This window comes from Rhipicephalus microplus, chromosome 9 (assembly GCF_043290135.1).
Source record: "Rhipicephalus microplus isolate Deutch F79 chromosome 9, USDA_Rmic, whole genome shotgun sequence".
NCBI lineage: Eukaryota > Metazoa > Arthropoda > Arachnida > Ixodida > Ixodidae > Rhipicephalus > Rhipicephalus microplus.
The window spans coordinates 75,442,839-75,469,645 of NC_134708.1; the positions used below are offsets into that span (position 1 = coordinate 75,442,839).

Genomic DNA, 26,807 nt, shown 5'->3' on the forward strand with positions numbered 1-26,807 from the left:
TTGTCTGTGAATGCATTTTTTTTTTTGCTGTGTTTAGCAGAAGCCAGCTGTAACGAAAGACAGTTGCTCAAGTATCATCTGTTGCGTGAACAATAATCCGTTTTGATGCATGTCTGGCTTTCCCCGTTTCGCCAATATTGTACATTGCAAATTACATTTGATTTCCACTGCGGACAACTATTTAGTTTATAAACACCATGTCCACTTAAGACGAACGGAGAGATCGTGAAAACTGAGGGTTATGGCAGCCTACTCATTGCAGTCGATGCTACGAAGGTGCCCCCTTTAGCCGAGAATGACCAGCTACGACTAGGCCGCTGCGGACTCGAAAGGCTGCCTGTAGTGAACGAGTTACCTCCATGTGCCAATGTTAGTCAAGCCATTGAGATTACCAGTCAAACAGCTGATGACAAGCTGTGGTGGAGCACTTTGTATTGGTTGGGCAGGTTTAAGGTGTTCATCCTTCACGAATCTCAAATGGCATGACACGTTATATGTACCACAAATGCAAGGCGAAAATTCTTGATGCTGCTAGCAAAGACAAATAATGAACCTTCGGTGTGCCCTTTGTAGTGTGAGGGAAGCTGATGATGAATTCAGCATGAGCCAGTTTTAGTGGCCAATCAGCTTTGAAAGTACAAGCTCATGCAATTTACACAGTGTGATGGCATCTGGTGCAATACTACACACCTGACATGATATGTTTGCATGGCTGCACATGCGAGTATGCACCCAAAAGAATGCCTTTGTAATATCTTTTTCCAATGCAGTAACAGGCTCTGGCGTGGTGCAGTGGTAGAACAGATGACCCCCAGAGAGTGCCCAAACTCGATTCTAGCAGGAAATCAACATGCATGAACGCACCAACATTTACCGTTGACCGATGGAATTTGCCACCAAAATCAACTATTGAAATGAGACAATAACTGTCCAAGCTTGCATTGCAAAACAACACAGAAAAATTCTGTCACCATTCTTGCCTGCTGGTGCTACTGTAGCAACACTCGTTGCACACTACACTATGCTCCAGCAGCCACTGTAAGCAACGGCATAGGAGAGGGGAATTTTCACAGCAGAGTAGGTGATACCGAGCCAAAAGTGCGAAAGAAAGTGTATCGGAAGAATCGACGCACTTCTCAAAATACTCTTGTGTTCTCACATCACGAGAATGCAGTTGGCGATCCTGTGACTTCCTTTTTTTTTTCACAAGTAAGCATATTAAATGCCGTTAACCTAGAATGCAGGCACTGAGCCTCTCCCTTATTTGAGCTTTCTTTTAGGTAAGCATCAATCCCGTGTCGGCCTCTTCAACAGTATTCTATTCCAAGCTTCACAGCATGCCTTGCTTGCTCTTTGCTTCAGTGAGGATGCTTTCAAGAGCAGCAGGAAATCGTCTTACTGTGGCAAACTCTCAGCGCAGTAAGCAGCAATTTATGCAATCCAAGACTAACCATGTCTTGCAGCAATGCCCGGGTACTGAGAGCCAACCTGCATGCTAGCCGATGCTCTTCGAAACATGGCAATGTCGTGCTGTTACTTGTGAATTTAGCTTCACGTTTATACAATTTGCACAGGGTGCGACAGAGACATCTGAATGACCCAGCATGTCTACATGAAGCCTGCTTGTTCTTGTCAAATTGGTGAGAGCAGTTAGATCTGTTATTAGTACCACTTTCCTCAAACAGTCCCCACATCCTGGCTACCTACCTACTGGGAGTTATGTTTATATCCCCCGTTCAGAAGAGAACTTCAAATGAATAGAATGAAACTGCCACATGAACTTTGAATGCTGTGTATGGCCAGTAGAGAGTCTCTCTTCTACAGTCTTTTCTCTACTACATCGAATATCGCAACTTTAAGATGTCTTCCACTCCGAAGCACACAGCGGAATAAATGCGTTTCAGTCTAAAATCACATGTAACATGAAGCGTACTTGCACAGAACTCTTTGGCCAATCTCCTGCCCGGGGAGAAGAAAGAGGGAGAAATAACAAAAAGAGGTCGGTCAGATCTTCCGACTGGCCAGCCGCCCTACCCTTGGTTATTGGCATGTCATTCCATTATCACAAAGTGGCGGCTTAAACATCTCTGGTTGCCAACTTAATGGCCAGAGCATCCCTCTTGATCCTGGCCTTGTTGAACAGCTCATCCGAGACCACAGGAAGTTGGCACGATGCCGGATGAGTTGCGGTGATACCTTCAGCCCAGCGCGGATCAAAACGATCCCCTTTGGCTTCGCAGATGTTGTGCAACACACAGCAGGCCAACACCAAGTCTCCCACACTGCTCAGGTCTCCCTCATACTTTGCCGCCAGGCACTTCCAGCGGGCCTTTAGCTTCAGAACGGTCTGTGAGGCATAGCCAATGGCTCCATTCAGGGCACTGTTGTACGTCCTCTGTGGCTTGGTGGCTGCGACGTCGTATGGCTTTAAGACTTCGGGTCGAAGCGGAAACGAGGGGTCCGCGACAAGGTACGCAAATGAACCGGGCGTCCTGGAGTCGGTCAAAGACGATGGCGAGTCTTCTTCTGAAGCAGTGAGTTCAGGCACGAACGCCCAGTCCTCCAGCCTGCCCGGGCGGTTGGGCGTCTGGCCAGCCCTGGCTGCTGTGATCTGGCCGTCCCGACCAATCACAACCTGAAGCAGGCAGGCGTAGACGTCCGGCTGGCCCGGCACTGCATACTCGGCCTTGACATAGTTAGGTGGGCTGACGGGAATGTAAGTGGAGCAGATCACACCGTGGCAACCTGGAAGTCCGTAGACTTCTTCGAAGAAGCTGGGCGTGTTCTCGCAGGGCTTGATCACCTGCGGCATGACGTGCAGTATGACGGCCTGGATGGCTTCCTTTAGGATCAGGCAGGCCGACGAGCGACCCACGCCGAACAGCTGGCTGAGGACCTTGTAGTGGCAGTTGTTTGACAGGCGCCAAAGGTACACGGCGACTTTTTTCTCAACGGGCGTTGCTGGTCTCCAGGCCGTGTCGTGAGTCGCGATGTGGTCGCGGAGAAGCTCGCAGGCGTGCTCGAAAGTGGCGCGGCTCAGGTGAAAGTTGTGAAGCCAGTCCTGCGCACTGAAGTCGTTCGATATGACGTGCTGCCAGAAGTTGTCGCTACGGACGCGCGTCCACAAACGACGTCGGCGGCCGCCCGCGCCACCCCCACGACCACCGAGCCCCGTCCTCTGCGGGGACCTCGGTTCTGGTGTCGGAGACCTCCGAGTAGCGATGAGGGCCACGAGACGGCGATTACGCTGTTGCAGCGCCCGCATCCGACGCTCCTGGCGCTTACGTCGTAGCCGCAACAGCATCAATCCCGCGGCCACGACCCCAAAAGTTGCCATGTAGAGTGTGCGTTCCCGCGCGTCCATGGTTCCTTTGGTAGTGGGGCTACAGTAGTTCCGGAGAACACTAGCACTTCACCGTAAGGACGCACTCAGATGCCGTTTATCATTCCCAAGCCCGCAGCAGCGACAGCACATTGTGCGTAGGTGAAGGCGCAGCTCGCTTTCTGGGGCAATCGTCAGAATCGCAGTTGTGCCGCCAGCTGCGTGCGTACGTTTCGTTTCAGCGATCCACCTGGGTTACATCACAATCTCATAAGGCCTCGTCGTGTGCACGGTGAAAGGCTCGTGCGCATAATAGTCTCCAATAGCCTCCACTCCACACAGTTCACCACGATTTTGACATTTCACGATTGACACACACGCAGAACACTTGCATACACACCACATACAAACACAGTCGCACTGATACGTATGGCGCTAGCGAAGCATCAGATGTCTTTCGGCAGTTTCGGTGAGTGAACATGCCTGAAGAAACGTACTAGCCCTCGCCGCTTTTCGCCCCACGGACCTGTACCAAAGCCAGCTTTGCCCCTACATAATCTAGAACACTAAATTTAATCAACCGGGTAGTTTACAAAACGCATTCGCTTCGGCACTGACCACTAGCTGTAGGGGTAATGCTCTGTGTTCCACACCGACCGCATAATCCGTTGATCTATTTGATTGTGAATGTGACTGCATCTCAAATACAACGTAAGGAAATTCGTACTACAGAGCACCTATATACTACCATTTAATTGCACCACCCTCAAACGTGAAATAGTGGCCTGATTTTGGGAGCCGACAAAGCCGCAAACGCTATGCGGAAAACGGCGGTTGAAACGCGCAGCGCCAATCACGGCTGGCAACAAAGAGTAGCGAGCACCCAAAGCAAAATCGTAAGCTCCGTTGATTAGAGGGTGTCTTGCGTTTGGCCGAGTGTTAGGCGTGTAGGCGGCTTTTAGGATCGCGGCTTCCAAGTGCACCGAAAAAAAGAAGAGCAGCGTGAAATCCGTGCCCGACGTTCTGGCTGGGCGACGTGTTGCGACCGCGAGTGGCGGTCTGGCACCACCTGCGACAATCCGGAGAGAGGGGCCCCGGCTACGACAAAGGCGCTGATGAACGTCGCGGTGGACGGACCATGCGAGAGCCGCGAACCTCGTCCAAAGGTGCATGCCTCGCGTCGGCGGTGTCGTTCGCCAGACTGCGGTAGTGTTTGTGCCGAGCGGCTATGAGTTCCCCTGGGGCTTCGGGAGAACCACGCAGCCTCGCTGTTTACGGTACACGCTCGCGTAGCAGACGAAGGGACGACGACGACTGACAGGAACCGGACGACTGCGACAGGAGTGACTTTCCCCGAAACGTCTCTCGAAGGTGAGGTGGAGCGCGCGCGCTCCTGCGGATCCGTTGACAAAAGTGAAACCTCTCAAAAAAACCGTGCGCGCGTGTTTGCGAGCGGCGGCGAAGGAGGCTGGGCAGAGCTCGTCACCGTGTTTGTTTTTCTTTTCCTGGTATATCCCACCGGCACTACCGTCGTGTAAACGCCTAAGGGTAGAGGAAAGAAAACGCAAGCTCAAATCTGGAGGTGGGGTGGGGAGGCTGCCCACTTCAGGGCGAAACTCTGAAGAATTAGGGGAGGGAGGGGGGCACCTCCCTTGGCATGTGTGCGGACGCTTTGCTTTGCCAACTTCGACAGAAAAAAAGAGAGCGAAATCGGGGTCAGGAAGTCATCGACAAGCGGTCGGGTGGTGGACACCGAAGTCTCGTTTCGCCGTCTCCCCAGGTTTCCTTCCGGTCGCGGTTCAGGCGAGGGAGCATCGGTCGAGACGAACGACTCTTCCACGCTTCGCTTAACGGGACATCCTCTGCGCGTTTTGTTGTTTCGCTTGAAGAAACCGCAGCCCGGTGAGCTGCCGCTAACGAGCGAGCAGCTGTCGCAGCCCGTAATTGACGGGCACCGCGCGATTCTCTCGCAGGAATCGGCGCCCGCACGCGGTTACCGGGTCCTGAGGCCGCGTTTTCCGCCGGTGACGACTGGCTGGCATCTCTTTTCGGCGCGCCCCCCAGGGAACAGTGCAGCTTCCTCGTCGCTCACTCTTTCCTTCGTTTTCATTTTCATTCTGCGAAGGGGCGAAAATGCGTGAGCCTTGAGGAACGCGTCGGGAATCGTAGACGCGCCTTTTGACAAAATCCTGCCCCGATTTCTCTTTGGCTCGCTTTAGACAAACACGCGGTAGGCAATCGCGGCGTTCCTTTCGTTTGTTGGGTTTCGCGGTTTTTGGCCGGGCGGCTGGCGTTCCGCCGCAGTGAATCACGTAGAGCATCTGCCCGCCTTCCGGTACACAACTACACAGCTTCGATCTGTGCTGCTTCGGCGATTTTAACGCTTCTCTCTCTCTTTCTCTCTCTTTGTAGTTACGAATCGCGCCGAAATGCCACGGCATTGCTCGCTTCACCTTGACACCGACTCGCTTGGCCCCTGCACCTACTATCGCGAAAGCGCGTTTTTATCGCTGGGGTGGACATATCTCAAAAGCAAGCCCCACAATCGCATCTTCCACTGTGATCTGACGCTGACAAAACAAAATAGATGGGAGGGCACGATAGCGCGACGTGAAAGAAAATTGACTGCGATAGATGTTCTGCTGCCTCGGGAGCCATGGCACGTGCGAAAAAATGTATTCCACATTTTACACTGCTTGCGAAGGGCCCGAAACACAGTGTAAGGCTCATGCCCCCACACAAGGTACATGATTGTGTGTTTCTATAAATGCGGCTCCTTGATTTTATGTGTAATTTTAGAACATGGGACTTTTTTTTTTTGCTTTTTTTAGCATCTGTCATCGCAAGTGCACACGCTCTGTTTACTCTAGGTAGTTCATTGTGTGTCATATTAATTGGCCTATATTGCTTTACTCACATGAGGCATTCAGAAGAAGGTTGACGTCTGTGGGAAAAAAGGACGACTTAAGTTAGACAGATCTTGCCTGGTGAGCTTTCAGTCATGATCGAGCAGGGTCCCGACGAAATCACTCGGTCATGTTTGGTCCATATGGCATGTAGAAATTGATGTCAAGTTAGTTGGTAAGTCGTCATAGTGAAGTAATCAGGTGCGATGTACCACTGCCTCATTAGGCAGCTTTAGAATAGTGTATGCAGAGCTTTGCGTTAGCGTGTGTTGTCATTGTGCTTGCGCCGCATCTCAGCCTCTTGCGTGCCCCCCTTTAAACGACGGAGATTGCAGGCACCCTCGAGGATCAGTGTCTTTGTGTACACTGTTCTAAAAATCCCTATGAACACATGCATGCACTCGAGACCATACCCCATGCTGTTGTCAGGTATGGTCTTAAGTGAATGTGGCAAAGCTGAGTTGCACCTACATTTGCACCGTGTGCACAAGATGCAGAAAGAAGGCAGTGGCGATTGATGGTCCATTGTTTGACAGCGATGTTTGTTTCATCATGAACCTTTACCAACACGCCCAACTGGCAGTCATCCTAGATATTTGTTTACCTCAATGATTGCACAAGAACTGCCGTTTGGCAGCACTGCGCTCTGTGCTGGATAAATATTTAGAAGCAACCGATTGATGTCGCATTGTGCATAGGCTCTGTTGTGCGTGAAGCATGAGTGGGCGCATCCGTTGTTACCGTTAGTTGACTGCTTAGCTGAATGCAAAGGGCATGTACTTTTCAACGTTGGCCGCCTCATCCAATAGACAATTAAGACAGCCTGAATACTGAAATTCCTGTAGCCCCGTAGAACAAACCACTCTGAATGATTATCTGTGCTTCTATAATGTCATAGTCAACATTTTTTCTGTATGAATGGCCTAGTTGAGTACAGGAACCACATTCCTTATTGGTTTAAATCAATGGTTTGACGAAGCATCATCTGGTAGGGAGGAAGTATGAAACACAAGAGAAATGAAATGAAACGCCACATGAATGACGTCGGAAACAACAACGTGGCATACAACGCACTTGCGGAACGCATGGGTACATCTGATCACGAGTGGGCCAAGGCAACGGTCATCGTGAAGTAAAGAAACAGTTTCTAAACCTTTTCCTTTTTGGTTGGCGCCATTTCATTTCGCTTGTATTTCATCCTAACTGGCTTCCATCAGAAAAATCACTCTTTTATGACAGCGCGTGACAGATCACTGGAGGAACTGGAGTTCTCACGGGCTCGGCCAATGAAATATGCGCCTACATAAATTCATACTTTTGCAAGTGACCGACTTGAAATTGTCCTCAAATTGGGGTAACCGGGAGGCACAGTTGCCTTGAGAAGCAATGCTATGCATGTGAAATGTGGTGGCAGAACCTTTGACAGTTGAGCAGCGTAATTTTCTCTCAAGCACGTACAGATTTGAAGGACAGTTGTATTGCATGTTCCTCACATGGCTTCTCTAAAACAAATTGTTTTCCAAGAGTTTGCAGCGATTAGTAGCAAGAAAATGCATTATGAAATGTCCGGCTGCTGAAATCGTTTGGTCAGCTATCCAAACAATGGACTGTATTACGCTTTGTCATCAATTAGTTCAAATCAAATGGCTTGTTGTTCCTAGAGTGACCAAGGACACTTAGTATTAGAGGAAAGATGGGCAGCAAAATCTCGGCAAGAAAAAAATTTATGTTCGTGCGGCGATACCGATTGCTAAGCTCTCGGGTAATCACCATGCATCAAAACGATGGCAATTTTTTGTGGAAATAATTCACCGCTGCTGATTCACTTGTGCAATTAGCTGTTTCCTTGATTAACAACTGCGTAAACTTTCACCTCCACTAACAACTCCTGTTAGGTTTTTCATGGGCCGCTTTCAACATCAGTTTAGAAAGAGCAACTGAATATTGCAATCGGGGAAAGCATAACACCGGTGAAGCTAAGAAACTTGTTGGATTGGCGTCTCGACTTGTTACCGTAAATTAGACGCTAGTACGCATTTGTGGCAAGTGATTTTGTAAACTCTGTTCCTGGAGTTCCAACAGAAAAGAGAATTAATACAAACAAGCACCAACATGTTTTTATGTGAGCTGTGAGCGTTCTTGTCAAAATATATGTCATTATTTAAGTTCTGAAACACGTTTATTTACATGGCTGAGCTAAATCAATCGAAATTAAGTAATCAGTAATTTGCATTCGCTCATGTTTCTTCTGTCGTGATTCAATTAGCATCATTTGCAACTTGACTATGGGCTCCAGCGAAGCGTCCGAATTCCCAGCTGCTGAGAAATGCTGTTGTTTAGTCCTTTTTGCCTCTCTAGTAAATTTGGTTCTGTTCGATACTGCAACGCATTCTTATCACTCTGGGCGGGCTTCTGCAAGGAGCGATGAAAACCAGGGGCTCCCAGTTTGAGTTAGTCATTGTGGATGCCAATGCGGTCAAATTATCTTGAGTTTTCACCCATAGAATCAAATACACAGGGCTGTATCGGGACTAGGGTGTCAGTTTGAATTAACTGTTTGAATTGACAAGCTTTTACTCTACAAATTTGATTTGATTTATCAGCTTAGTGTTAGAAGCTTGATAGAAGCAGTCAACTTAGCACCAGCTTTGTGTAATTTGTAGTACAAAAAGAATTGTACAACTGTACATTGTGCTTGCACATTTAATGTATCATTGTTGCTTGTGTAATCTTTCAAGAATCTCAAATTGTAATTTCTCAGACTGAATTAAATGGTACCAAAAATGAATCGAGAATAAATTATTAGGCCATCTTGAATCACCATATATTGAAATGATGTTAATGTCAGAATATTTGCTATGTTTTTAGTTTTCTGGAATTGCATTTCACCTTATGAAGTACACCCTGCCAAAAGCCTGTACAAAGCATTATAAACAAATCATTTTCTTCTTAGTTCCTAGAGTGTTAAAGATGTTTAAAAAACAGGGTTATGAGCATGTAGGCATCTACATTTGAGACAACTACCGTATGCCATTGTGCTTTGGCTGAGGCAATGGCATTGTAAAAAGCACTGTTATGCTTAATAATGTTGCTGTTGTGCTTGCGCCAAGTTGACACCAAAACAATATACGACCGCAGCAGTGATAGAAAATTAAACAATACCAGTTGTGTCATATCGGGCAATCATTTTATTGCCAAGGAATGTAGTTTTGCTGCTGAATTCTTGCTGTCAGAGCAACTCTGCTTGCCTGCATAACTTTCCATTATTGAAGCCCGTTGTGTCAGGCACGAAATTTACATTGGCTTTAAGTTTTGTGTTTTTTCACACAGAGCTTGCCATGTGGGTAACTTTTTTATATTCACATTTTTAAAAAGTGGTTGTTCAATTTGAAAACCAAATGGTATGGGAAGTATTCTCACTTATTGTTTAAAAGCTTCAAATATTCATTTGTCTTTAAGGATCTAAATGTTTCATTCTTTTTTAAATGCACTACAGGATGATCCCTGGCTACTCCTAGTAGACATCATGAGCGAACTACAAACGTGGACTATGAGCAGGAGCTTCTACCAACTTATGCGTTGAGCTTAAAGTAGCCTCTTCTCTTAAAGCAGGCCTTCCTTGCCACAAGGGCTGGCAGTCAATCCACGAATGTTCTAAAAAAATGGAGGACCTGTGGCGACGTTGTAATATTATGAAGTCCTTATCGTGATGTCATTTTTATTTATTTATTTACAATGTCCTCGGGACAGAGAAAGGCATTACAGAGGTGGCGGACACAACGGACAATAAAATATCATGTTTAGTTATTCGATGTTCAAAATGTAGTTTGTGCGGTCTTGACAGGTAATGCGCCTGCCTTGTAGGCAATGAGAGCAGAACAGCGTTCCCCTTGGCATTGGTTTTTGTCAAAAAAAAGAAGTCTTGAATCGGCTCTGTCATAACTAATTTTCTATTGCCGAATATCTGCTGAATTGCTTTCTGAAGGAGCCAAATACTGAAAACTTGGCTTTGCTTGTACTAACATCACCTGAAACGAGGAACATATCCTTGATGTGTGATATTGCACAGACATTCTGGCACTGGGGGGACAGCGCTTTGCTGCTTTTGGACCTTTCTCTGTCCCTCTTTGTGGATTTGTTAAATATAAACCAGCAAATAGCCCAATTTGCATCGTTCAAATAGACCTTTTTGAAAATTGCAAGGGTAGCTTTCCTGTTATGCAGTTTGAACAACTAATGGCGGCTAGTGACTTACTGCAACCAGCCTGTTCAAGTGCAGTTTTTTTACTTGACATGGAAAATTTGTCAGCTCTCTTGTTATAAACACTTATAAAGATAAGCCCGAGCTCATTCAACTATATCTGCGTCTTCGCCTGCATCATGACAGGTGCCGTCGTTGGTTGGGCAAATATGCAGTGCAGAGAAGCAAACTTTCGAATTATGAAAAGGGTCCATTACTTATGAAAGGCCGTATCACTTGCGCTTTCTTCGTCACCTAGAATGTTTTCTGTCTCATACACCAATCGGTATGACAGTTTTTCTTCGTGTCCATGTTGTTTGCCATGTTGAACCATTTGTGCTGCTCATTTTTACTTCAGAGTATCAACTGCCATGTTAAAAAACTTCGGTTTTCAGTTGACAGCATCTGTCATTAAGATCACTTTTTCCTGCTGGTACAACTAATGCCAACACCACTCGACAGATTGTAGTGAATGGTGCGCAGCGCTTCGAAGCAGACAGTTTGCGCGTTTGTTCACGAATTGCTGCCCGCACATGTGGCTTTCACCTGCTGTTTAAGACTGCTAGCCTGTCGTATTTTAGGGAACTTTATTGTCCTCTGTCCCCAGCTCGCTGAGACACATTTTATGGCTCCTTTGTCAAAAGGCTGTCAGGTGCTGTAACGTGACTCGTCGTAGCCTGTTTGTCATCGAGGTTTCGAGCCTTCTGCGCAAGAAATGGAGGGGAGAGAGAGGTGTTGATAATGAAGGTGAATCAACAATCGTATTGTGTCCTCATGGTCGAGATTGTCTAAATAGCTGCTGCAGGCGTGATCTTCTCGGTGTAGGTCAAGAGGGTGTAGTTTTATGTCCGTGACATGAACATTTAACATAAGTGTCCTGCAAGTGAATGCTCTCACAGAAGCACGCCTCTGAGGTTCTTAAAAACGATAGTCTCTCATGAATACTTGAACGCGGAAGTTTTGGTCTGTCTGTTTGTCTGTCGGACAATTCAGTCACCTAACCAAAGTTTAAGAAAGGGAAAGAAGAAAAAGAAAGAAAGTTTAAGCACTTACCGAATGTCTAGCCATTTTGAACTGGTGTGTTCATATTTGCGAACATTGTCGATCAGAAGCAAATATTACGCATATATGAGGCACAACATCAATACTTGATAGCTAGGTGACTTGTCTTCTTTACTAGAAAATACTTAGATACGTGACTCTAAAGATTCTAGTGATTCTTATGATGCACCGAAAATTTGACACTATGCACGAAAAATACCGCTGGCAGAAGACTATCATCTTTTTTATGTGAAGTATTTCAAAGGACTAGTAAATGCTCTTACGTGTAGTATATTATAGTACCAGTAGTAACAGTACTAGTAATATTCTCGTAAGGCATGAAGCTGGCAGACGGCTAATAGTGCTGTAAGCTCACTTGGAACAGTGCGAAAATCTTATTTAAGCACAGAAGCATGTGATTGGGACCACGATTAACATTCTGCCTTGATTTTCGGCTTTACGGGACAGAAAAACAGTATAGCGAATATGCATTGATAAGGTGTCACGTATGACACACTTGATGACAGGCAACCACGCTCACTCAGCCACATCCCGACTACCCGCTTCCCGCGTGCACCTTTACTGTGCATGTGACACCAGCGCCACCTCGTTCCTCAACCGTCAACTACACACAGCATCAGAGATTCACACACAACCGTACTCGTGCACAACTTCGTTCCTTGTCCGTCAACCACAGCCAACCCCCCAGCACACTCTCTTATCCCTCAGAAAGGTGACGCTTTATATTACAGGCAATAAAAATGGTTTGCTGAGAACTGTCACTATAAAATAAAAGGCATTAAGCCTAACACTTTATATATAGGACAAAAAGTTGTGACACAGATAATGCAGTAAGCAGTGCGTCCCTGGAAAGAACTTATTGGCACATAAGGGTGTATTGAAAAGATTTGCAAGTATCTTGTGACAAGATATTAAAGTAAAAAAAAGGCATTTAAGCATTTCTTTTTTCATTAGCTCAGGTTTCCTCGCACTGTTGCTATTGTTAGATTGAGTAATAACTGTAGTAATAATACAAAGTGTTGTCCTGTGCTTCCAAGCTCATTAGATGAGGTTGTGGCTTGACAAGTATTATTAGACCCCTTGCCTGGTCAAAAGTGGTCTATCACTGCTTGCACATTGCTCAGTGTTTCTGTACAAGGTAATTTTGTACGTCCACTATATTTTGAAACCACTTCTCTGTGAAATTAGCTTCTCGTGCATAATATTGCCATGTTTGAGATGATGCACCATCCGGTTGTTCGATAAGGAGTTGTCGAAAGCATTACTGGCCACTTGTTGTGACATTTAGTTCTTCCCCCATATTGTTATGTGCAATCTTTGTATACTGGACAAATGCATATCATTGGTTTTGTCACTTAGTTCTAGGAGTGAGTAAGATTCGTTATTTTTTTGTGATTTAACTTCAAGACTATAGCACCAGCACTGCTTAAAAATTTTCCTTTGCCCTGCAGTGGGCGTAGTCAGGCTGTTGATGATGATGATGATGATGTAATGGGCAGTCGATACATGAGATCTCAACAGACGTAGCACTGTACGCTTTCTGTCGCAATCGTTCCCCATCCGTTGTATACAGCCGTGAGTCAACTGTGTGACACCCACGTTAGCATTCTTCTTTAATGTCGTTTTGAAGGGTGAATGAGATAGCTTTCTTGCAGATGGACAACATACCAGATCCAGAGAGGCTCCGGAGGCTCCAGGAGCTGGAGCAAAGTCTCCTGGACCACACGTCGGAGATCCACGTCGATGGCCTCCTGGTGAGACGACTTCTCTGTGGTTCCCGCTAATCATGTGAAATTGAAATATGTGCCTAAAAAGTAAACAAAGTGGCAACGGGACATGAACTTTCCTGCATCAGTTACGCATCGTTAAAAGAGCTCATAAATCGGCTCTGTTAGTGAAGGATTCTGACTAAGATACACTGTAAGATTTCAAGAAAGCACCCCCCCCCCCCCCCCAAATGCAGTCGAAATTGCTGGCAAAGGGGGGGGGGGGGCACTTTCTCGAAACGGCACCGAAATTCAATATGGCAGCATAATTTTTGTGCCAGATAAAAAAAAAACACAGTGCACATAGATTAAAATTTAGTGTTTGCAATCCATATGGTGTTTCCGCCTACCACATTGTTCGTCCTGTTGGCGGGGTTGTCTATTTCCACCGTCTGATTCGTGTTGGCCATGTTATAAAAGGTGTGGCCGTTGCGCCATCACAGTGAGTTCGCAGAAAACCGAAAGGCACTTGCTGCCTCCAAAAGTTCCTCGGGCGTCTTCTGGCTCTCGTTTCTAGCGCAGCGCCTTGGAACGGCGAACCGCTGTTTCAAGTGATTTAAGTAATGGCTGGAGGCTACGAAGTTTTCCAACTGCATGCTATTGGCAATTTCGACGGCCTCTTCGGAAAGAATCCGGTTGTTGACGGCACGTCCTGCACTTTTTTGGCGCTCAAGGTACTCGAAGAACGCATCGTTCACGTGTTCACTGAATACTAGTGCTCCGTTACTGAACTTCCGTCAAAGTTTTGCCTTCCCGTAGATTAGCTGCCGCAAATTATCGAAATTCTCCCACTTCCGTATTCGCTTCCAGTCGAGCTTGAAATGTCAAGTCGTTTGGTGCACGTTCTTTCCGTTCTCTCAATGACATCAAATAACCTAGATTTGCTTTGCCACTGTGTAGGACAGCATAAGCACAGCTGACCTTTCACTGCAAACACAAAGCAACAAATGGCACAGAGCAATCGGGCTACAGTGTAAAGCAAGAGTAGATAAGGGGGGGGGGGGGGGGGCACTTTTTGGAACGGTGGGGGTATTTGAAATCGGCAGTGAAGTTGGGAGGGGAGGGGGTGCTTGCTTGGAATTTTACGGTATGCATGTGTGTATATATATATATATATATGCTGTCTGACTAGTGAAGTTTCGCAATGTGTTGTTATGCCTTTGTCTTGTCACTATAGTCGACTCTCGTTAATTCAAACTTGAAGGGACCTCTGAATTTTGTTTGAATTATCAATAAGTTTGAATTATCAGAAGTTCTCAGATATGTGACTGTGGGGTGAGGTGACACCACACATTGCGATTTGGGATTGTTTTTATCATATCTAAAAATTTTTTGAAGCATCTTTAAACCCTAACTGCACGCAGTGAACAGAAAGCAGAGGTGTAAGGTCCACAAGTTTATCAGCCATTTACTCCTCATCAGATCTCTTAAAGAAATTGTGAACTGCCAACTGCTTTTTTGCTATATGTACCTTCAGCACAAAGCTCTCTATATCAGTTGAGAGGTATCGCAGCTTACCATGCGCGTACTTCATTTCAAACATTGTTTTTATTTTTATATTGTTAGGATTTTTAAGCACCTGAATTTTTAAATAGTAGTGGGAAAGCAGCAGATATTTTTTGATATGGAACCACGAAAAGTATGAATTAACCGATTGATTTGTGGTGTTTAATGTCCCAAAACCACTATATGATTATGAGAGACGCCGTAGTGGAGGGCTCCGGAAATTTCGACCACCTGGGGTTCTTTAACGTGCCCCCAAATCTGAGCACACGGGCCTACAACATTTCCGCCTCCATCGGAAATGTAGCCACCGCAGCCGGGAATCGAACCCGCGATCTGCGGGTCAGCAGCCGAGTACCTTAGCCACTAGACCACCGCGGCGGGGCATGAATTAACCGAATCACGGAGTTTGAATTAAGAGGCTTTTAAATTCATTGAAAGAATAGAGGGCCAAACAAACAATTGCATTTTGTTAGAATTGACCGAAAGTATGAATTATCAGAATTTGAATTATCGCGAGTCTACTGTATAAGCAAACTAGAGAACAGGAAGTGCTGCAGTCCAGTCCAGATTTAGATTCCGCATTCACTTGCCTTGTTTAGCTTGTTAGCAGGGTCATTCCCCCAAGTTCTTGCAGCCAAAATGTGCACAGTCTGTCGTCATGGGCGTTGATGTTGAATCGAATTGAATTTATTTTCCTTGAGTGAGACATGCACAGATGCAGCAGCATAAAGTTGCACAGATCGGCAGCTTGATTGGGCAGTGCGCCTTGGATGTCGCAACTGGAGTTTACGGGCACTTTTTACACACGGGACTGCTTTTCGCTATAAGAGGCAGGAATTTCTCAAAATTGACGGTAGAATAAAGAGATTTTTCTCTGATTGTGAACATTGTATTTGCCTTGTTACATGTTGTAGGGAGGTAACATGTTCATCAGTGTAAAAAAAAAAATGCTTTGCTCGGTTCACAGGATGCCATCCAGGCTCTGGTAATGGACTGCAACAGTCCTGCTCTCCGGAGGATGAAGAACATCGACAGCTTCCTCAATCGATGTAAGCACCTCAGTTTGTGTCCTTTAGCAATAGGATCTTTGAAACCTGCGACTCTGAGTACAATCACTTGTGACATGGCTAAGCTGCTCAGACTTGCCCTTAAAAGAGGTTCAAGCTTGCGTGCTGGTATTTAATCGTAGCAAATAAACTGGCAGCTACGTGGAAGTTGCGGAACATGTGGGTACAAGATGTAATGATAATTTTGGGGCTTTTACATCCTAAAATCATGACATAATTGTGGAGATGCCGTAATGGAGGGTTCCAGAAGTTCTGGCCACCTTGAATACCTTAACAGTCACCTTAAACCTGGGCACACGAACCTCGACCATTTGGCCTCCATAGAAATGCAGTCCGTATTCGATCCAGAAACCTTTGGGGCCATCTGTTAAGCGTCGTAACCGTTAGACCGCTGCAGTGAGTGCAGACAAAACCTGATCACCTTCTTTAATGTTCCTGTGTTGGTGCTAAATGAGAGCTTGTTGTAGCTAACACAAAGGGCACTTAAACAGAACAGGCCCAAATTTGCACAGTGCGCAATATGTTAATCTTTGAAGTAACCATCTATCATACCTGGCGTTCGGGTACTGAAGAACAGCTTAATTTGGAATAATAGGAATGGGTATTTGATTCAGGAAGGCTCTGAAAGGATACAAAGGTTAGACCAGAGGGTTGAAGTATTATCAACATTAGGTCGTCATGCCATTTAGTGTTAGGCGAGTATGAGTACTAGCAACTGCTAAGTGCCCTCAGTTCATCAGTAAATTTCTGTGTCACCACTGTGTCTCTCATGCCTTTATTCTTTTTTTGTACTCCCCTTGTTGATTTCTTTCTCTGTTTTTTTTCTTCATACCAATTTTTTTCACTGATCAGATGAGAAGGCTGTAGCCAGTATATCGGCATGTCGAATGAAGCCAGATGACTTCAAGGTGATCAAGACCATCGGCAGGGGTGCTTTCGGAGAAGTCCAACTGGTGAGTCTAACCTCCCATGGCTGACGCAGTTTTTCTGCATTATCTCGCTCTTCGTGTGATGCAGTTCATTCGGACAGCAATAGAGTATGTAAAAAACGCACTCATCATCTTCTACCTCCATTATGCTAAGCTGGGGCCTTATCACAAGAGTACGAGTTTCGGAGATTCCACTTTCAGTGCGTGCTGATAGGTCGGTTGAGAAGAGGTGGGCAAGTAGTCACCTCAACCATTGGACAGGCGAGACGGGTACATCTTGCACAGCTCTCAGTTAGCAAACACACAAGGTTGTGTGTCACGTGAAGCGACTGTTGGAAGTTTAGCACCTACCTTGCTTGATGTCTGTGTCGTCTTTTCCTCTTTTTTTTCCCATATGTGCCGCGCAAATACTAGCTAAGTCCTAGATAACCAACTCGCTCGAGCCACAACACTTCTGAAAGACTGTTGATCATTACCTCAGTGTACCACCACTTGTAGTAGTTTCTGGAAATTTGTTGGTATTGTCAAATCATATGTATGGGAGTGACTAAGGTCAAGTGGGATATAAGGAAGGAAAAAATTCTCATCAAACCGTCTGTACTATGATGATGACGTAGCACAATAATGTCGGTACTGTGTGTACCACATTGGTGAACCGATACAACACCGGGCACTAGTTGATAAAAAAATCATTCTCACTTATTTATTTATTTATTTATTTATTTATTTAGCAATACTGCTAGCCCCAACTTGGGGCCATAGCAGAGTGGGTGTACATAGTACAACAAAATCAACAGTACAATACTGCAGTCAACACAGAACAAAGCACTTCAAACAACATAAAAAATGTTTCACGAAGAAAAAAAAAACACTAGTCAGATATAAATTTTTCAAATGCCTCGATACTTGTACTAGCTGATGTATTTGCCTTGTAGCTTCACGTTGTGGACAAGTGGGTGGCAATTTTTTCTCTTTTGCGTTACGAAACTTTAACCAGAGGAGCGAAATGAAACATCAAATACTTACAGTATAGCGATAATGACTGTTATGTACGATCACTCGTAATCATTGCATCACAATACTGCGAAACTAGCCGCTAAATGCAAGGCTGTAAGTGTTCGTCTAGTCCAAATTACTCCGATACCACCTTTTTTCACCGCAAATGTTTGCTTTTTTGGTGAAAATAAAGTTCTTTGATTGATTGATTGATTGATTGATTGATACAACACGAACTGAAGACAGTGGAAATGAAAGCACGTGCTGCATATAGCCCTAAATTGTGGCATTTCAATTTGTCGGGGCTGCACTTCTCTCCCTCATTGTTCGAAAAGCTTCTCGTTTGTAGTAGATAATCTTGTTAAGGTTGCGCACAGGAAGCGAACACTCAAGATCATTGCAGAGTTTGTGTGACCATCACTGATAAGGCTGGAAAGTTAGACATGTGATGTGTAAAAGACGGCACATCTGATCGATGACTGGTTGGTCCACGGCCAATGCTCAGTTAGCCGCTGTCAGTGCCAGTGTGTACCGCGGTGATCTGATTTTTCGTTTACTGGCCACAAGTTCGGCTAAATCAACAGTTTCATCCTAGGCATACTGACCATGGCCTTTGTCAGCGTCACCACTACGCGACAACACACTACGATCTCCGATGCTGCTTTGCAGGTGCGCCACAAGTGGACCAAGCGGGTGTATGCCATGAAGCTGCTGAGCAAGTTTGAGATGATGAAGCGCTCGGACTCGGCCTTCTTCTGGGAGGAACGCTTCATCATGGCGCACGCCCGCTCCCAGTGGATCGTCCAGCTGCACCAGGCCTTCCAGGACGACCGCCGCCTCTACATGGTCATGGACTACATGCCCGGCGGAGACCTGGTCAACCTGATGAGCAACTACGACGTGCCCGAGCACTGGGCCCGCTTTTACTGCGCACAGGTGGTGCTCGCAGTGGACACCGTTCACTCCATGGGATTCGTCCACAGGTATGGAGGGTGCCGTTAGGCATGTGTTTGCCGATTGATGGTTTGATAATGGATGCCCGAATTCCGGTGGAAAGGGTCTACAACACTTTTGTAGCAAAGAATGCTATAAGCAGTGGTGCAAGCATTTGGAAAGGACATTTACTGCTCCTGTTACACATACAACGCCAGCCGCTCAATATACGAAATAGTACCAGAGATCTTTGAGACTACCTGTTTTAAAAGGGCATTTATTTATGTAAGTGGAAGCACCTGCTTAGAAATCATCTTTTTATTTTTATTTTCACGCAGTGCAGTGCTCTCACTGTTCCCGTTCTTAGTCCAACACTTTCTACGATTCATACTTGATTGCAGCAGTCATATCAGTTTGGATGTCTCTTCAGTTTCAGTAAAATAAGGCTGCTATAAGAGGCGTTGTTCTTGAAAAGATGCATGCCAGGCCTTGAAAGGGCCAGAAAGCCTTTAAATCTTTTTGTCTTTGAAATGATCACAAGCAAACTGCTGCAAGTGCATCACCCACACAAAAATAAACGTTGAAGTTCTGTTCTTGCTCTGTAGTTTTCTTTTAAAGGGACCATAAAAAGAAACAAAGACTTGATTTAGATTGATAAATAGTATTTTGAGAACTCCAGTGCCGTAAGTTTCGCGGCCATAAGTTCATTATTACTGGAGAAAGTCAAGGCTAAAGTTTCATTCTTAAATTTTGCACTGAAATCTCCGCATATGATGTAACAAGTTACAAAATACAATTTTGATATTTTTCGCAACATTGCCTCCATGAAATTTTCTGAAGCTTTGTCTGCTAGGTCTATGGCACCCACGGATGATCGTGTATTTCAAGTTTATCGATTAGAAGCTATGTAGGACTGAGTGGACGCCTTCAAAATTCATGACATCACGGTGTTTGTTATGAGAATCTAGAGGTGGCGTGTCACTCGCATTTTTCTTTTCGCGTGTTTTCTTGCTTACCAAGCAATGTGTCACGACAAGTGACATGATTGTGACAAGTGACAGGATTTTCAGGATTGTGAAATTGTTCTTAACTAATATGCAAAAATCGTTTCGCTCTTTAGTGTCCTTCTAATGTGCCTACTTGCTTGCTGGCACGTTTTTTTTTTTACCATGCTTACTCTTTCTGTCGTTTGCAGAGATGTGAAGCCTGACAACATGCTCCTCGACGCAAGGGGTCACCTGAAACTGGCCGACTTTGGGACTTGCATGCGCATGGATGCTGTGAGTTGTTCTGCCAAAGTAGCATGATGAACTATGCGAACTGGTGTTGGTGCATGTTATATAAAGTGACGTAAACAAATGGGTCACAAAGAAGACATACCATATCTACTCGCCTAATGAACGCACCCAAACTGCAGTCATCAAAAGTTGGATTTTTTTGCCCGCGTAATGAACACACCCCCTACATTCATCCGCTGCAGTCCCACTAACCAACACTTGGCGCCTCCTTGCCCGTTAGATCTCTTCTGTTTTTTATTATTATGCCAACCCCCGTCGGCCACCTCGGCTTGCTCCCTCCCCTCGTTCGCCCACTGCCACGTGCCATGCTGTTCTTTATTTGCGCACAGCACTTCCCGTCTTTTTTATTATCTGTGTACCCACAGCAAGGTTCACAAACGGTCTGAGTGTAGAGACATCACAGCTGACAAACACAGTGCGAGCGAAGTTCATGAAACTGCCCGCGCCAATCGACGGTCGCTTCCTGAAAATACGAAACATTAAGGCCCAACCACATGCAGGCGATTTTGGAGCAATGACGACAAGATTTGCCGTCGCCATGGCTGTCGGGAAGGGCCATTCATCGCCATCACGTCGCAGGTTTCTATAAAACCAGAAAAAATCACTTGTTGCCCAAGAAAGATCATGTCTATTTCCGCAACATGGTAGCATTTCTGATTCTCGCTTCAGTTGCAATTTACTTTTCTTGTTTATTATCCACACTTATTTACATTTTTTTTGTTTATTTCTTCAGTGATCTTGATCAAGCTGCTCATGATTATGCAGTTTTTTCTGCTAACTTTAAGTATTTAATTAGTTTTCCTGTAACTCATCCTGTTCGTGAGATAACTCAAGTTCACCCTCAATTGTTTAGGGCCACCATAGAAAAAAAAAGTGCTTAATTAAAAGTGATATTAACGATAGGTCAACATAGACTTATGACTAAATATTGAAAGTATATGAGAGTTTTTTGTTTTTAGGCTTTCTTTGGTTATCTTACAGCAAAGTGAACTATCCATTTTCTAAAGTAGTTGGAATTGTATTACAATTTTGATTAGTAATTAATTAAAAAGGCTTGTGCTCTGAATTTTGCTCCCATACTTGCATTCTACACACATACAGGTTTCCATTGCAAAAAGAATTATTGTTGTACCTGCCCTAGCTGCAGAGATATTGAGGCCTCAAAATTGAACAGTCGTAAATCTACTTTTTTGAAAAAAAAATGGAAAAAACTGAAAACACTCAGCTTCTTCAAAAAGCAAAAATAATGGTGCACATGTTTTGCAGTCCTCGTAAAGGTGCTCATAAATTTGTAGCAGAGCTTTTAACACAGGTGCCGGCAAATTATTAAGAAGACTCAAAGTCGGTTCCCCATTTTGTTGCAGGTTCTGCATGTTAACAGCACCAAGAATCTGGACAGTTAGAATGACATTACCAAAAAATTACCACTTTCTGGTGCGTAAACATTTGCCGAGAGATAGAAAAATACTTGCAGAAACCAAATATGTCAATTTTTAAAAAATGAATTTTTTGTCACTTTTTGGTCCCAAAGACCAGCCTGCCCCGTTAATAAAGGAACACAAGAAATAGGCTACCTTTTTTGCAGTAGGTAACTTCTCATGTGGACAGTGAGGCGGTGGCTGTATTTTGTTGTTAATCTTGTTATCAACGGTTTTTGATGCTTTGTTGGTAGCGTGCTGCAATGCTGGTTACTTGCTACAATGTCAGTGGCGGTACGGTTGCCACGAAGTTAGCAAAATGCACCGTAGCGCACGTTTCTGGGCGCCCCTCGAAATCACAGCAGATACCTTTGGTGCGGTTAAAGCATTGCAAGAAAAGGTAGCCAGGAAACGTTTTATGGCATGTGCGGGCAGCACGGGAACAACTTGCAGAAGATAGCGCCATCAACTAACGAAGATGGTCAAAGTGCATCAAAGAGGCTGTTACCCAACAGTCTACGCGTATGTCAATTGTGAAAGGCTAAGCGACCTAACTTTTTTTTGCATTAACGCATTTTCGCTCATCTCGAAAAAATGTTCATAAAATTTGCCTCGCATAATAAATGCACCCCCAACTTTGCTCTGATTTTTCAAGAAAAATAGTGTGTTCGTTACACAAGTAAATACGGTACTATGTGCACTGTACTCTGCGTCTTGTTTATTTGCAATTTTTCAAAAAAAGAAAGCTGAGAACGGAATATGGATTGAGGGGCTTGTTCTTGTGTCTTAGACACAACCTAATGACTCCGTGTAAAGCAGGAGACTTCATCCGTGCTGCTTCATAATATGAATTTATATTGCTGAACGTTTTCCCTCACAAGAGGAACATTGAACTTCTTTTTTTTGCTTGAATTCTGAACTGTTTTTGTTTGCTTGAATTGTGATATCTGCTTATGTTGAACGGTCATATGCATATCCTTTACGGGAGTTAAGGAAACAGAGTAAACAAGCAGTGAATCGATCGTCGTGTGGGCTAATTAGTGAAAATTTAATAAGGGGTAATTTCAGGATAACTGAACAGATGGACTGATATTGAGAACTTTACGACTTGACGACTACTGAAATTACAATCCACCTTTGCTATTTTCCTGTGTAGTTCTCTTCCACATTGGGAGGGTCTTGATAGAGGCCAAGAGAACCGGTATTACTAGAACAAAAGCCTCCGAGACAAGGAGGCGTTTCAGTGCCTTCTCGCTTGGTGAAGGGCGCATGCACTGTGGAATCTTGAAAAAGGAGGATTGAAGAGGGTTCGTTTATCTCTTTGCTCTGTGAATGACTCCCTAAACAGCAATGATGGTGAGTTGTCAGGGTGTATAGCACTCCTATAACAACTTTTGAGTCGTAACAAGTTGTGGCTTTCTACTTTTTTTTTTAATTTACAACATTCAGCTTAAAATTACAAATTATTCAACACAGCAGTTGTGGCAAGCACACAGTGATAGCGGTGTCAACGGGGCTGCCATTTTTGTCAGTTGTCCTTTGTATACGCATGCATTGGATGTGGGCAAGTTGATGAGCATGGCCCCTGTTTATAATCAAATGCCCGCGTGAAATGATCGATGCAGGTCAGGCTTAGCCCCGGAATACGCTAGACATACTCGATTAGAAACTTCGCGGTTACTGTGAGGTGCTTCTTGTTCTCAAACACAAAATTTTCACGCAACATACTCTGATATTTGTGCTTATTTGTGCTAACCTCCAAATTCGCCACACCCTTGAAATGCCTCCTTTTGAAGTTTACCATGTCCATTACCTAAATTCCTCTCTATTTACCAAGCCTCTAGTTTAGGCCCAGCATTGGCCCAGCATTTTTGTGATGTACTAATATGTCAATACAAATGAAGAAAACCAATCAATCAGTCTTATGTTATGACTTATGATTTCTGTTATTACTGGCCAGGAAAGTCTCGTTTCACCGCTATCTGGTCGCAACGTGAGTGCTATCTGTGCACGTGCTGTCTTTTACTCTCTCTGTGTCCTTGTTTGTATTAGCACAGTTGGAGCTTTCAAGAATGAACATTAACCAACTAGCCCAACTTTGTTTTCTTCTCCAACGTGAGTGTCAGTTTGTCCATATTATCTGGCCAATAATGGTCCTTGTCAGAATTGTTCAAGCACTCTAAGCAAGCACATAATTGCCAGCTTCAACTTTAGTCGACTGTTATAGTTTAGCATTAGTGTGATAAGCATGGGTTATGGGAACAGCATTATTGTGCCGCAAACGTTCGTTGCAAACAGTGTGTAATAGTTTAGAAGGGTAGCATCTATATGTGCACAAGCTGGGTTGGTGGTGTCACTTATTCATTCATTCATTCATTTTTATTTCCTTAAGGACCCCACTGGGGGGTACTACATAAGGGGTGCATACACAGGAAAAGAGAACATTTGAACACGTTAATTTTCGCAGCACAGGTGATTTGCAACATTTGTCGTGAAGGATGATGAGTGATGGGCGGAGGATGATGGGGATAATTCGCGAAGGATGATGGGTTTATTCTTCCACTTATCGGTTGAAGAATAAACGAAAAAGAGTGAAAAGAAAAAAAATAGAGAATTCTCACCTGTTTATATGTGCAGCAATACCGCTAATTTTCATAGTTATAATAAAAGTAAATATATATGAACCCAGCTCCAAAGCTGTGAATTTTTATTTTGCGGATTTGTTTATACCGATCTTCTAGTTAGGCCTAGGGATGTTCGAAATGGTAAGCTGTTCCAAGAGCTACGCTAATTTATTCCTAATGCTCGGTCGTTGAGGCTACTTTAAGGCAGGCAAAACTGTTTTGCACAGTCGCTGCCTACAAAAAAAGTGCATCGGTCCACAACGATGCTGAATTGAGTTCAAAACAGGCATCCAAAACTGCCGCCATGTTTTACGTACTCTACATAGACCACACAAACACTCTAATGCTCAATATGAATAATAGCATGGGGATGATACACGCTACAGGTTTTTTATTGTGCAGCACATGCACATTTCGATCCCACTATTCTGGTAAGCCCACTATCCCGCCAAGCCTGCTAACCTATAAGTGTCCAGTGTGCAATTTCTATAAGCATGCTTTCTGCCTTCTTTCAGGACGGCCTGGTGCGGTCAGACACAGCAGTGGGCACCCCTGATTACATCTCGCCCGAGGTACTCAAGAGCCAGGGTGGCGAGGGCTGCTACGGGCGCGAGTGTGACTGGTGGTCTGTGGGCGTGTTTCTGTACGAAATGCTCGTCGGGGACACGCCTTTCTACGCCGACTCTCTGGTCGGCACCTACGGCAAGATCATGGACCACGCCAACTCTCTGTCTTTCCCAGAGGACGTCGAGGTCTCTCCGCACGCCCGGCGCCTCATCTGCTCCTTCCTCACTGACCGGTACAGAATTGTTTTCAAATGCAGTTCCTAGGCGTCTTTTCCAGCATTGAGTGGCATTGCTGTTGTTGGCTGGTGCCGAAAAAACTGACAGAGTGAACGAGTACAAAAGAGAGCAAACGCAGAGTCTGTGGATATCCCGGAGTCTGTCGAGCCACTGGCCTCTAACCTCACTGGCTTCTTGATTGGAACTCATGCATGGCTGGCATGTACACTGTGGTGGGCTTAACTTTTTCTACGCGGCTGTGGGCATTATGCTTGGTTTGCAATGCCTGTGGTACACAGTGTTGTGCATAGCACTTGAACTCTGGCAGTTTCTGTGGCAACACTCAACAAATGTCACATCGCCACAACTTGTGGGGTCTCGAACTGAGGCACCATGCTTTCAGGGCGAACGGACACAGCAGATGCGGTCAGACCAAACCAAACAAAGCATTTAAACTACTATTACATCGACCGTATCATCATCCAAATGAAATACTTCACTAGTGATCAACGTGCTAAATACAACCTTATACCATACACTCAATCAACATATCAAATACAGTGGAACACTGTTATATCGAACCCACATATATCGAATTTTCAGGTATATCAAATTCGCAAGTTATCCCCTTGAAATTCCTTTGTGAAGGTATAGGAATTCGCAAGTTTATATGGAACGGTGTTTTTACCCGTCTTCAGGTATATCGAACGTCGCGCGAGCTGGAAGGTGCGCTTTGGCATTTGCCCCCCACCCCCGCAATCTCGACGGCAGCGCGGCTCTGCGCGCGAGTTCGAAGGTGCGTTTTTGGCACTCGCAGCAGCGCCCAGCGACCTACGTGTGTCATCACGCCTCTGCCAAAATCCGAAATGTTTGAAAAAAAAAGCAAAAGCGAGAGGGTTCAGGCTGCGCAATCTCCAACTTGCGGAACGGCTTTTTTTTTTTTTTCGTTTCCTTTTTCATGCTTTCTCTCCTATGCGTCGACTCGGAGAGCAGGAACGAAGGAGCCGAGATCCTCCTTCTTTTGCCTTTTCTTTTATTTTTTGTTGCTGTTTTGCGAGGTGTGATCAGCCAACCACAGCTCGCGCCTTTTCCTGTTGCCCTCGCAGGTAGCCATCGCCTTGCGAGCGCTTTGTTGCTCTCAATCGATGCTGCGCCGTGCTCCCTTAAGGGCTGCAGAAATAAGAGTTTTTTTCCTTCTTCGCCGAACCACTACCACCACCTCTCAAGTTGTCATGTCGCCTACGTACCACCGCATGTGCAGCATTTCTCTTTTGCATGTGTGATGAGCAAAGCCGTTGCAGACTTCTTGAATTGTCCACTTCTCATGTAGCTATGGCCAGCGTCAAGGAGTGCAAGACCCTTAACTTTGCAACGAAGTTGAAGGCTATTCAGCGTGTTTGGGTGGGCGGGAAATGTTCGACCGTCGCGGACAACTTCGGAATACCACGTAGCACTCCGAGTACCTTGTTAAAAAACAAGGCAGATATCAAGGCAAAGGCGGCGGAGCAGCAAACGTTGGGAGCCTGTCATGTGCGCGCTTCTGCCCACAGGAATGTAGAAAAGGCGCTCCATGTCTGGTTTTTAGAAGTGCGCGCAAAGAACATTCCGGTGGATGGCCCGATGTCAATCGCCAAGGCCAAATTATTTGCCGCTCTACTCAGTAAAACAACTTCGCCGACAACAGCGGGTGGCTTCACTGATTTAAGCAGCACTACAACATCATTGGCAAAACGATTTCTGGCGAAAGCGAAGCTGCCAGCAGCCAGGACAAAGCTGCCAGCAGCCATTGGATGGCGAAGGTGTGGACGGAAATCTCCGCGGAGATCTTCAATGCCAGGCGAGACATGAAGACGGACACAGTGGTTAACTGCTTCCGCAAGGCAGGCTTTGAGACGGCGGAATTTGCAGAAACCGGTGAAGACGACGACAACGAGTGCATAGACAATGTGTTTCGTAAG

At 45.2% G+C, this 26,807-nt stretch overlaps 1 protein-coding gene across 1 annotated transcript in view; it reads left to right on the forward strand.

Annotated features, from left to right (window-relative positions):
• Positions 1–4,176: 4,176 nt before the first annotated feature.
• Positions 4,177–26,807, forward strand: part of Rok (Rho associated coiled-coil containing protein kinase) — a 75,683-nt gene continuing 53,052 nt past the window's right edge. Inside the window, exons 1-7 of the mRNA XM_075873861.1 lie at positions 4,177–4,693; positions 13,186–13,284; positions 15,770–15,851; positions 16,722–16,822; positions 18,464–18,777; positions 19,923–20,007; positions 24,583–24,866. Coding sequence (XP_075729976.1) covers positions 13,186–13,284; positions 15,770–15,851; positions 16,722–16,822; positions 18,464–18,777; positions 19,923–20,007; positions 24,583–24,866 — 965 coding nt within the window. The 5' untranslated portion in view covers positions 4,177–4,693. The remainder of the gene's footprint in view (positions 4,694–13,185; positions 13,285–15,769; positions 15,852–16,721; positions 16,823–18,463; positions 18,778–19,922; positions 20,008–24,582; positions 24,867–26,807) is intronic.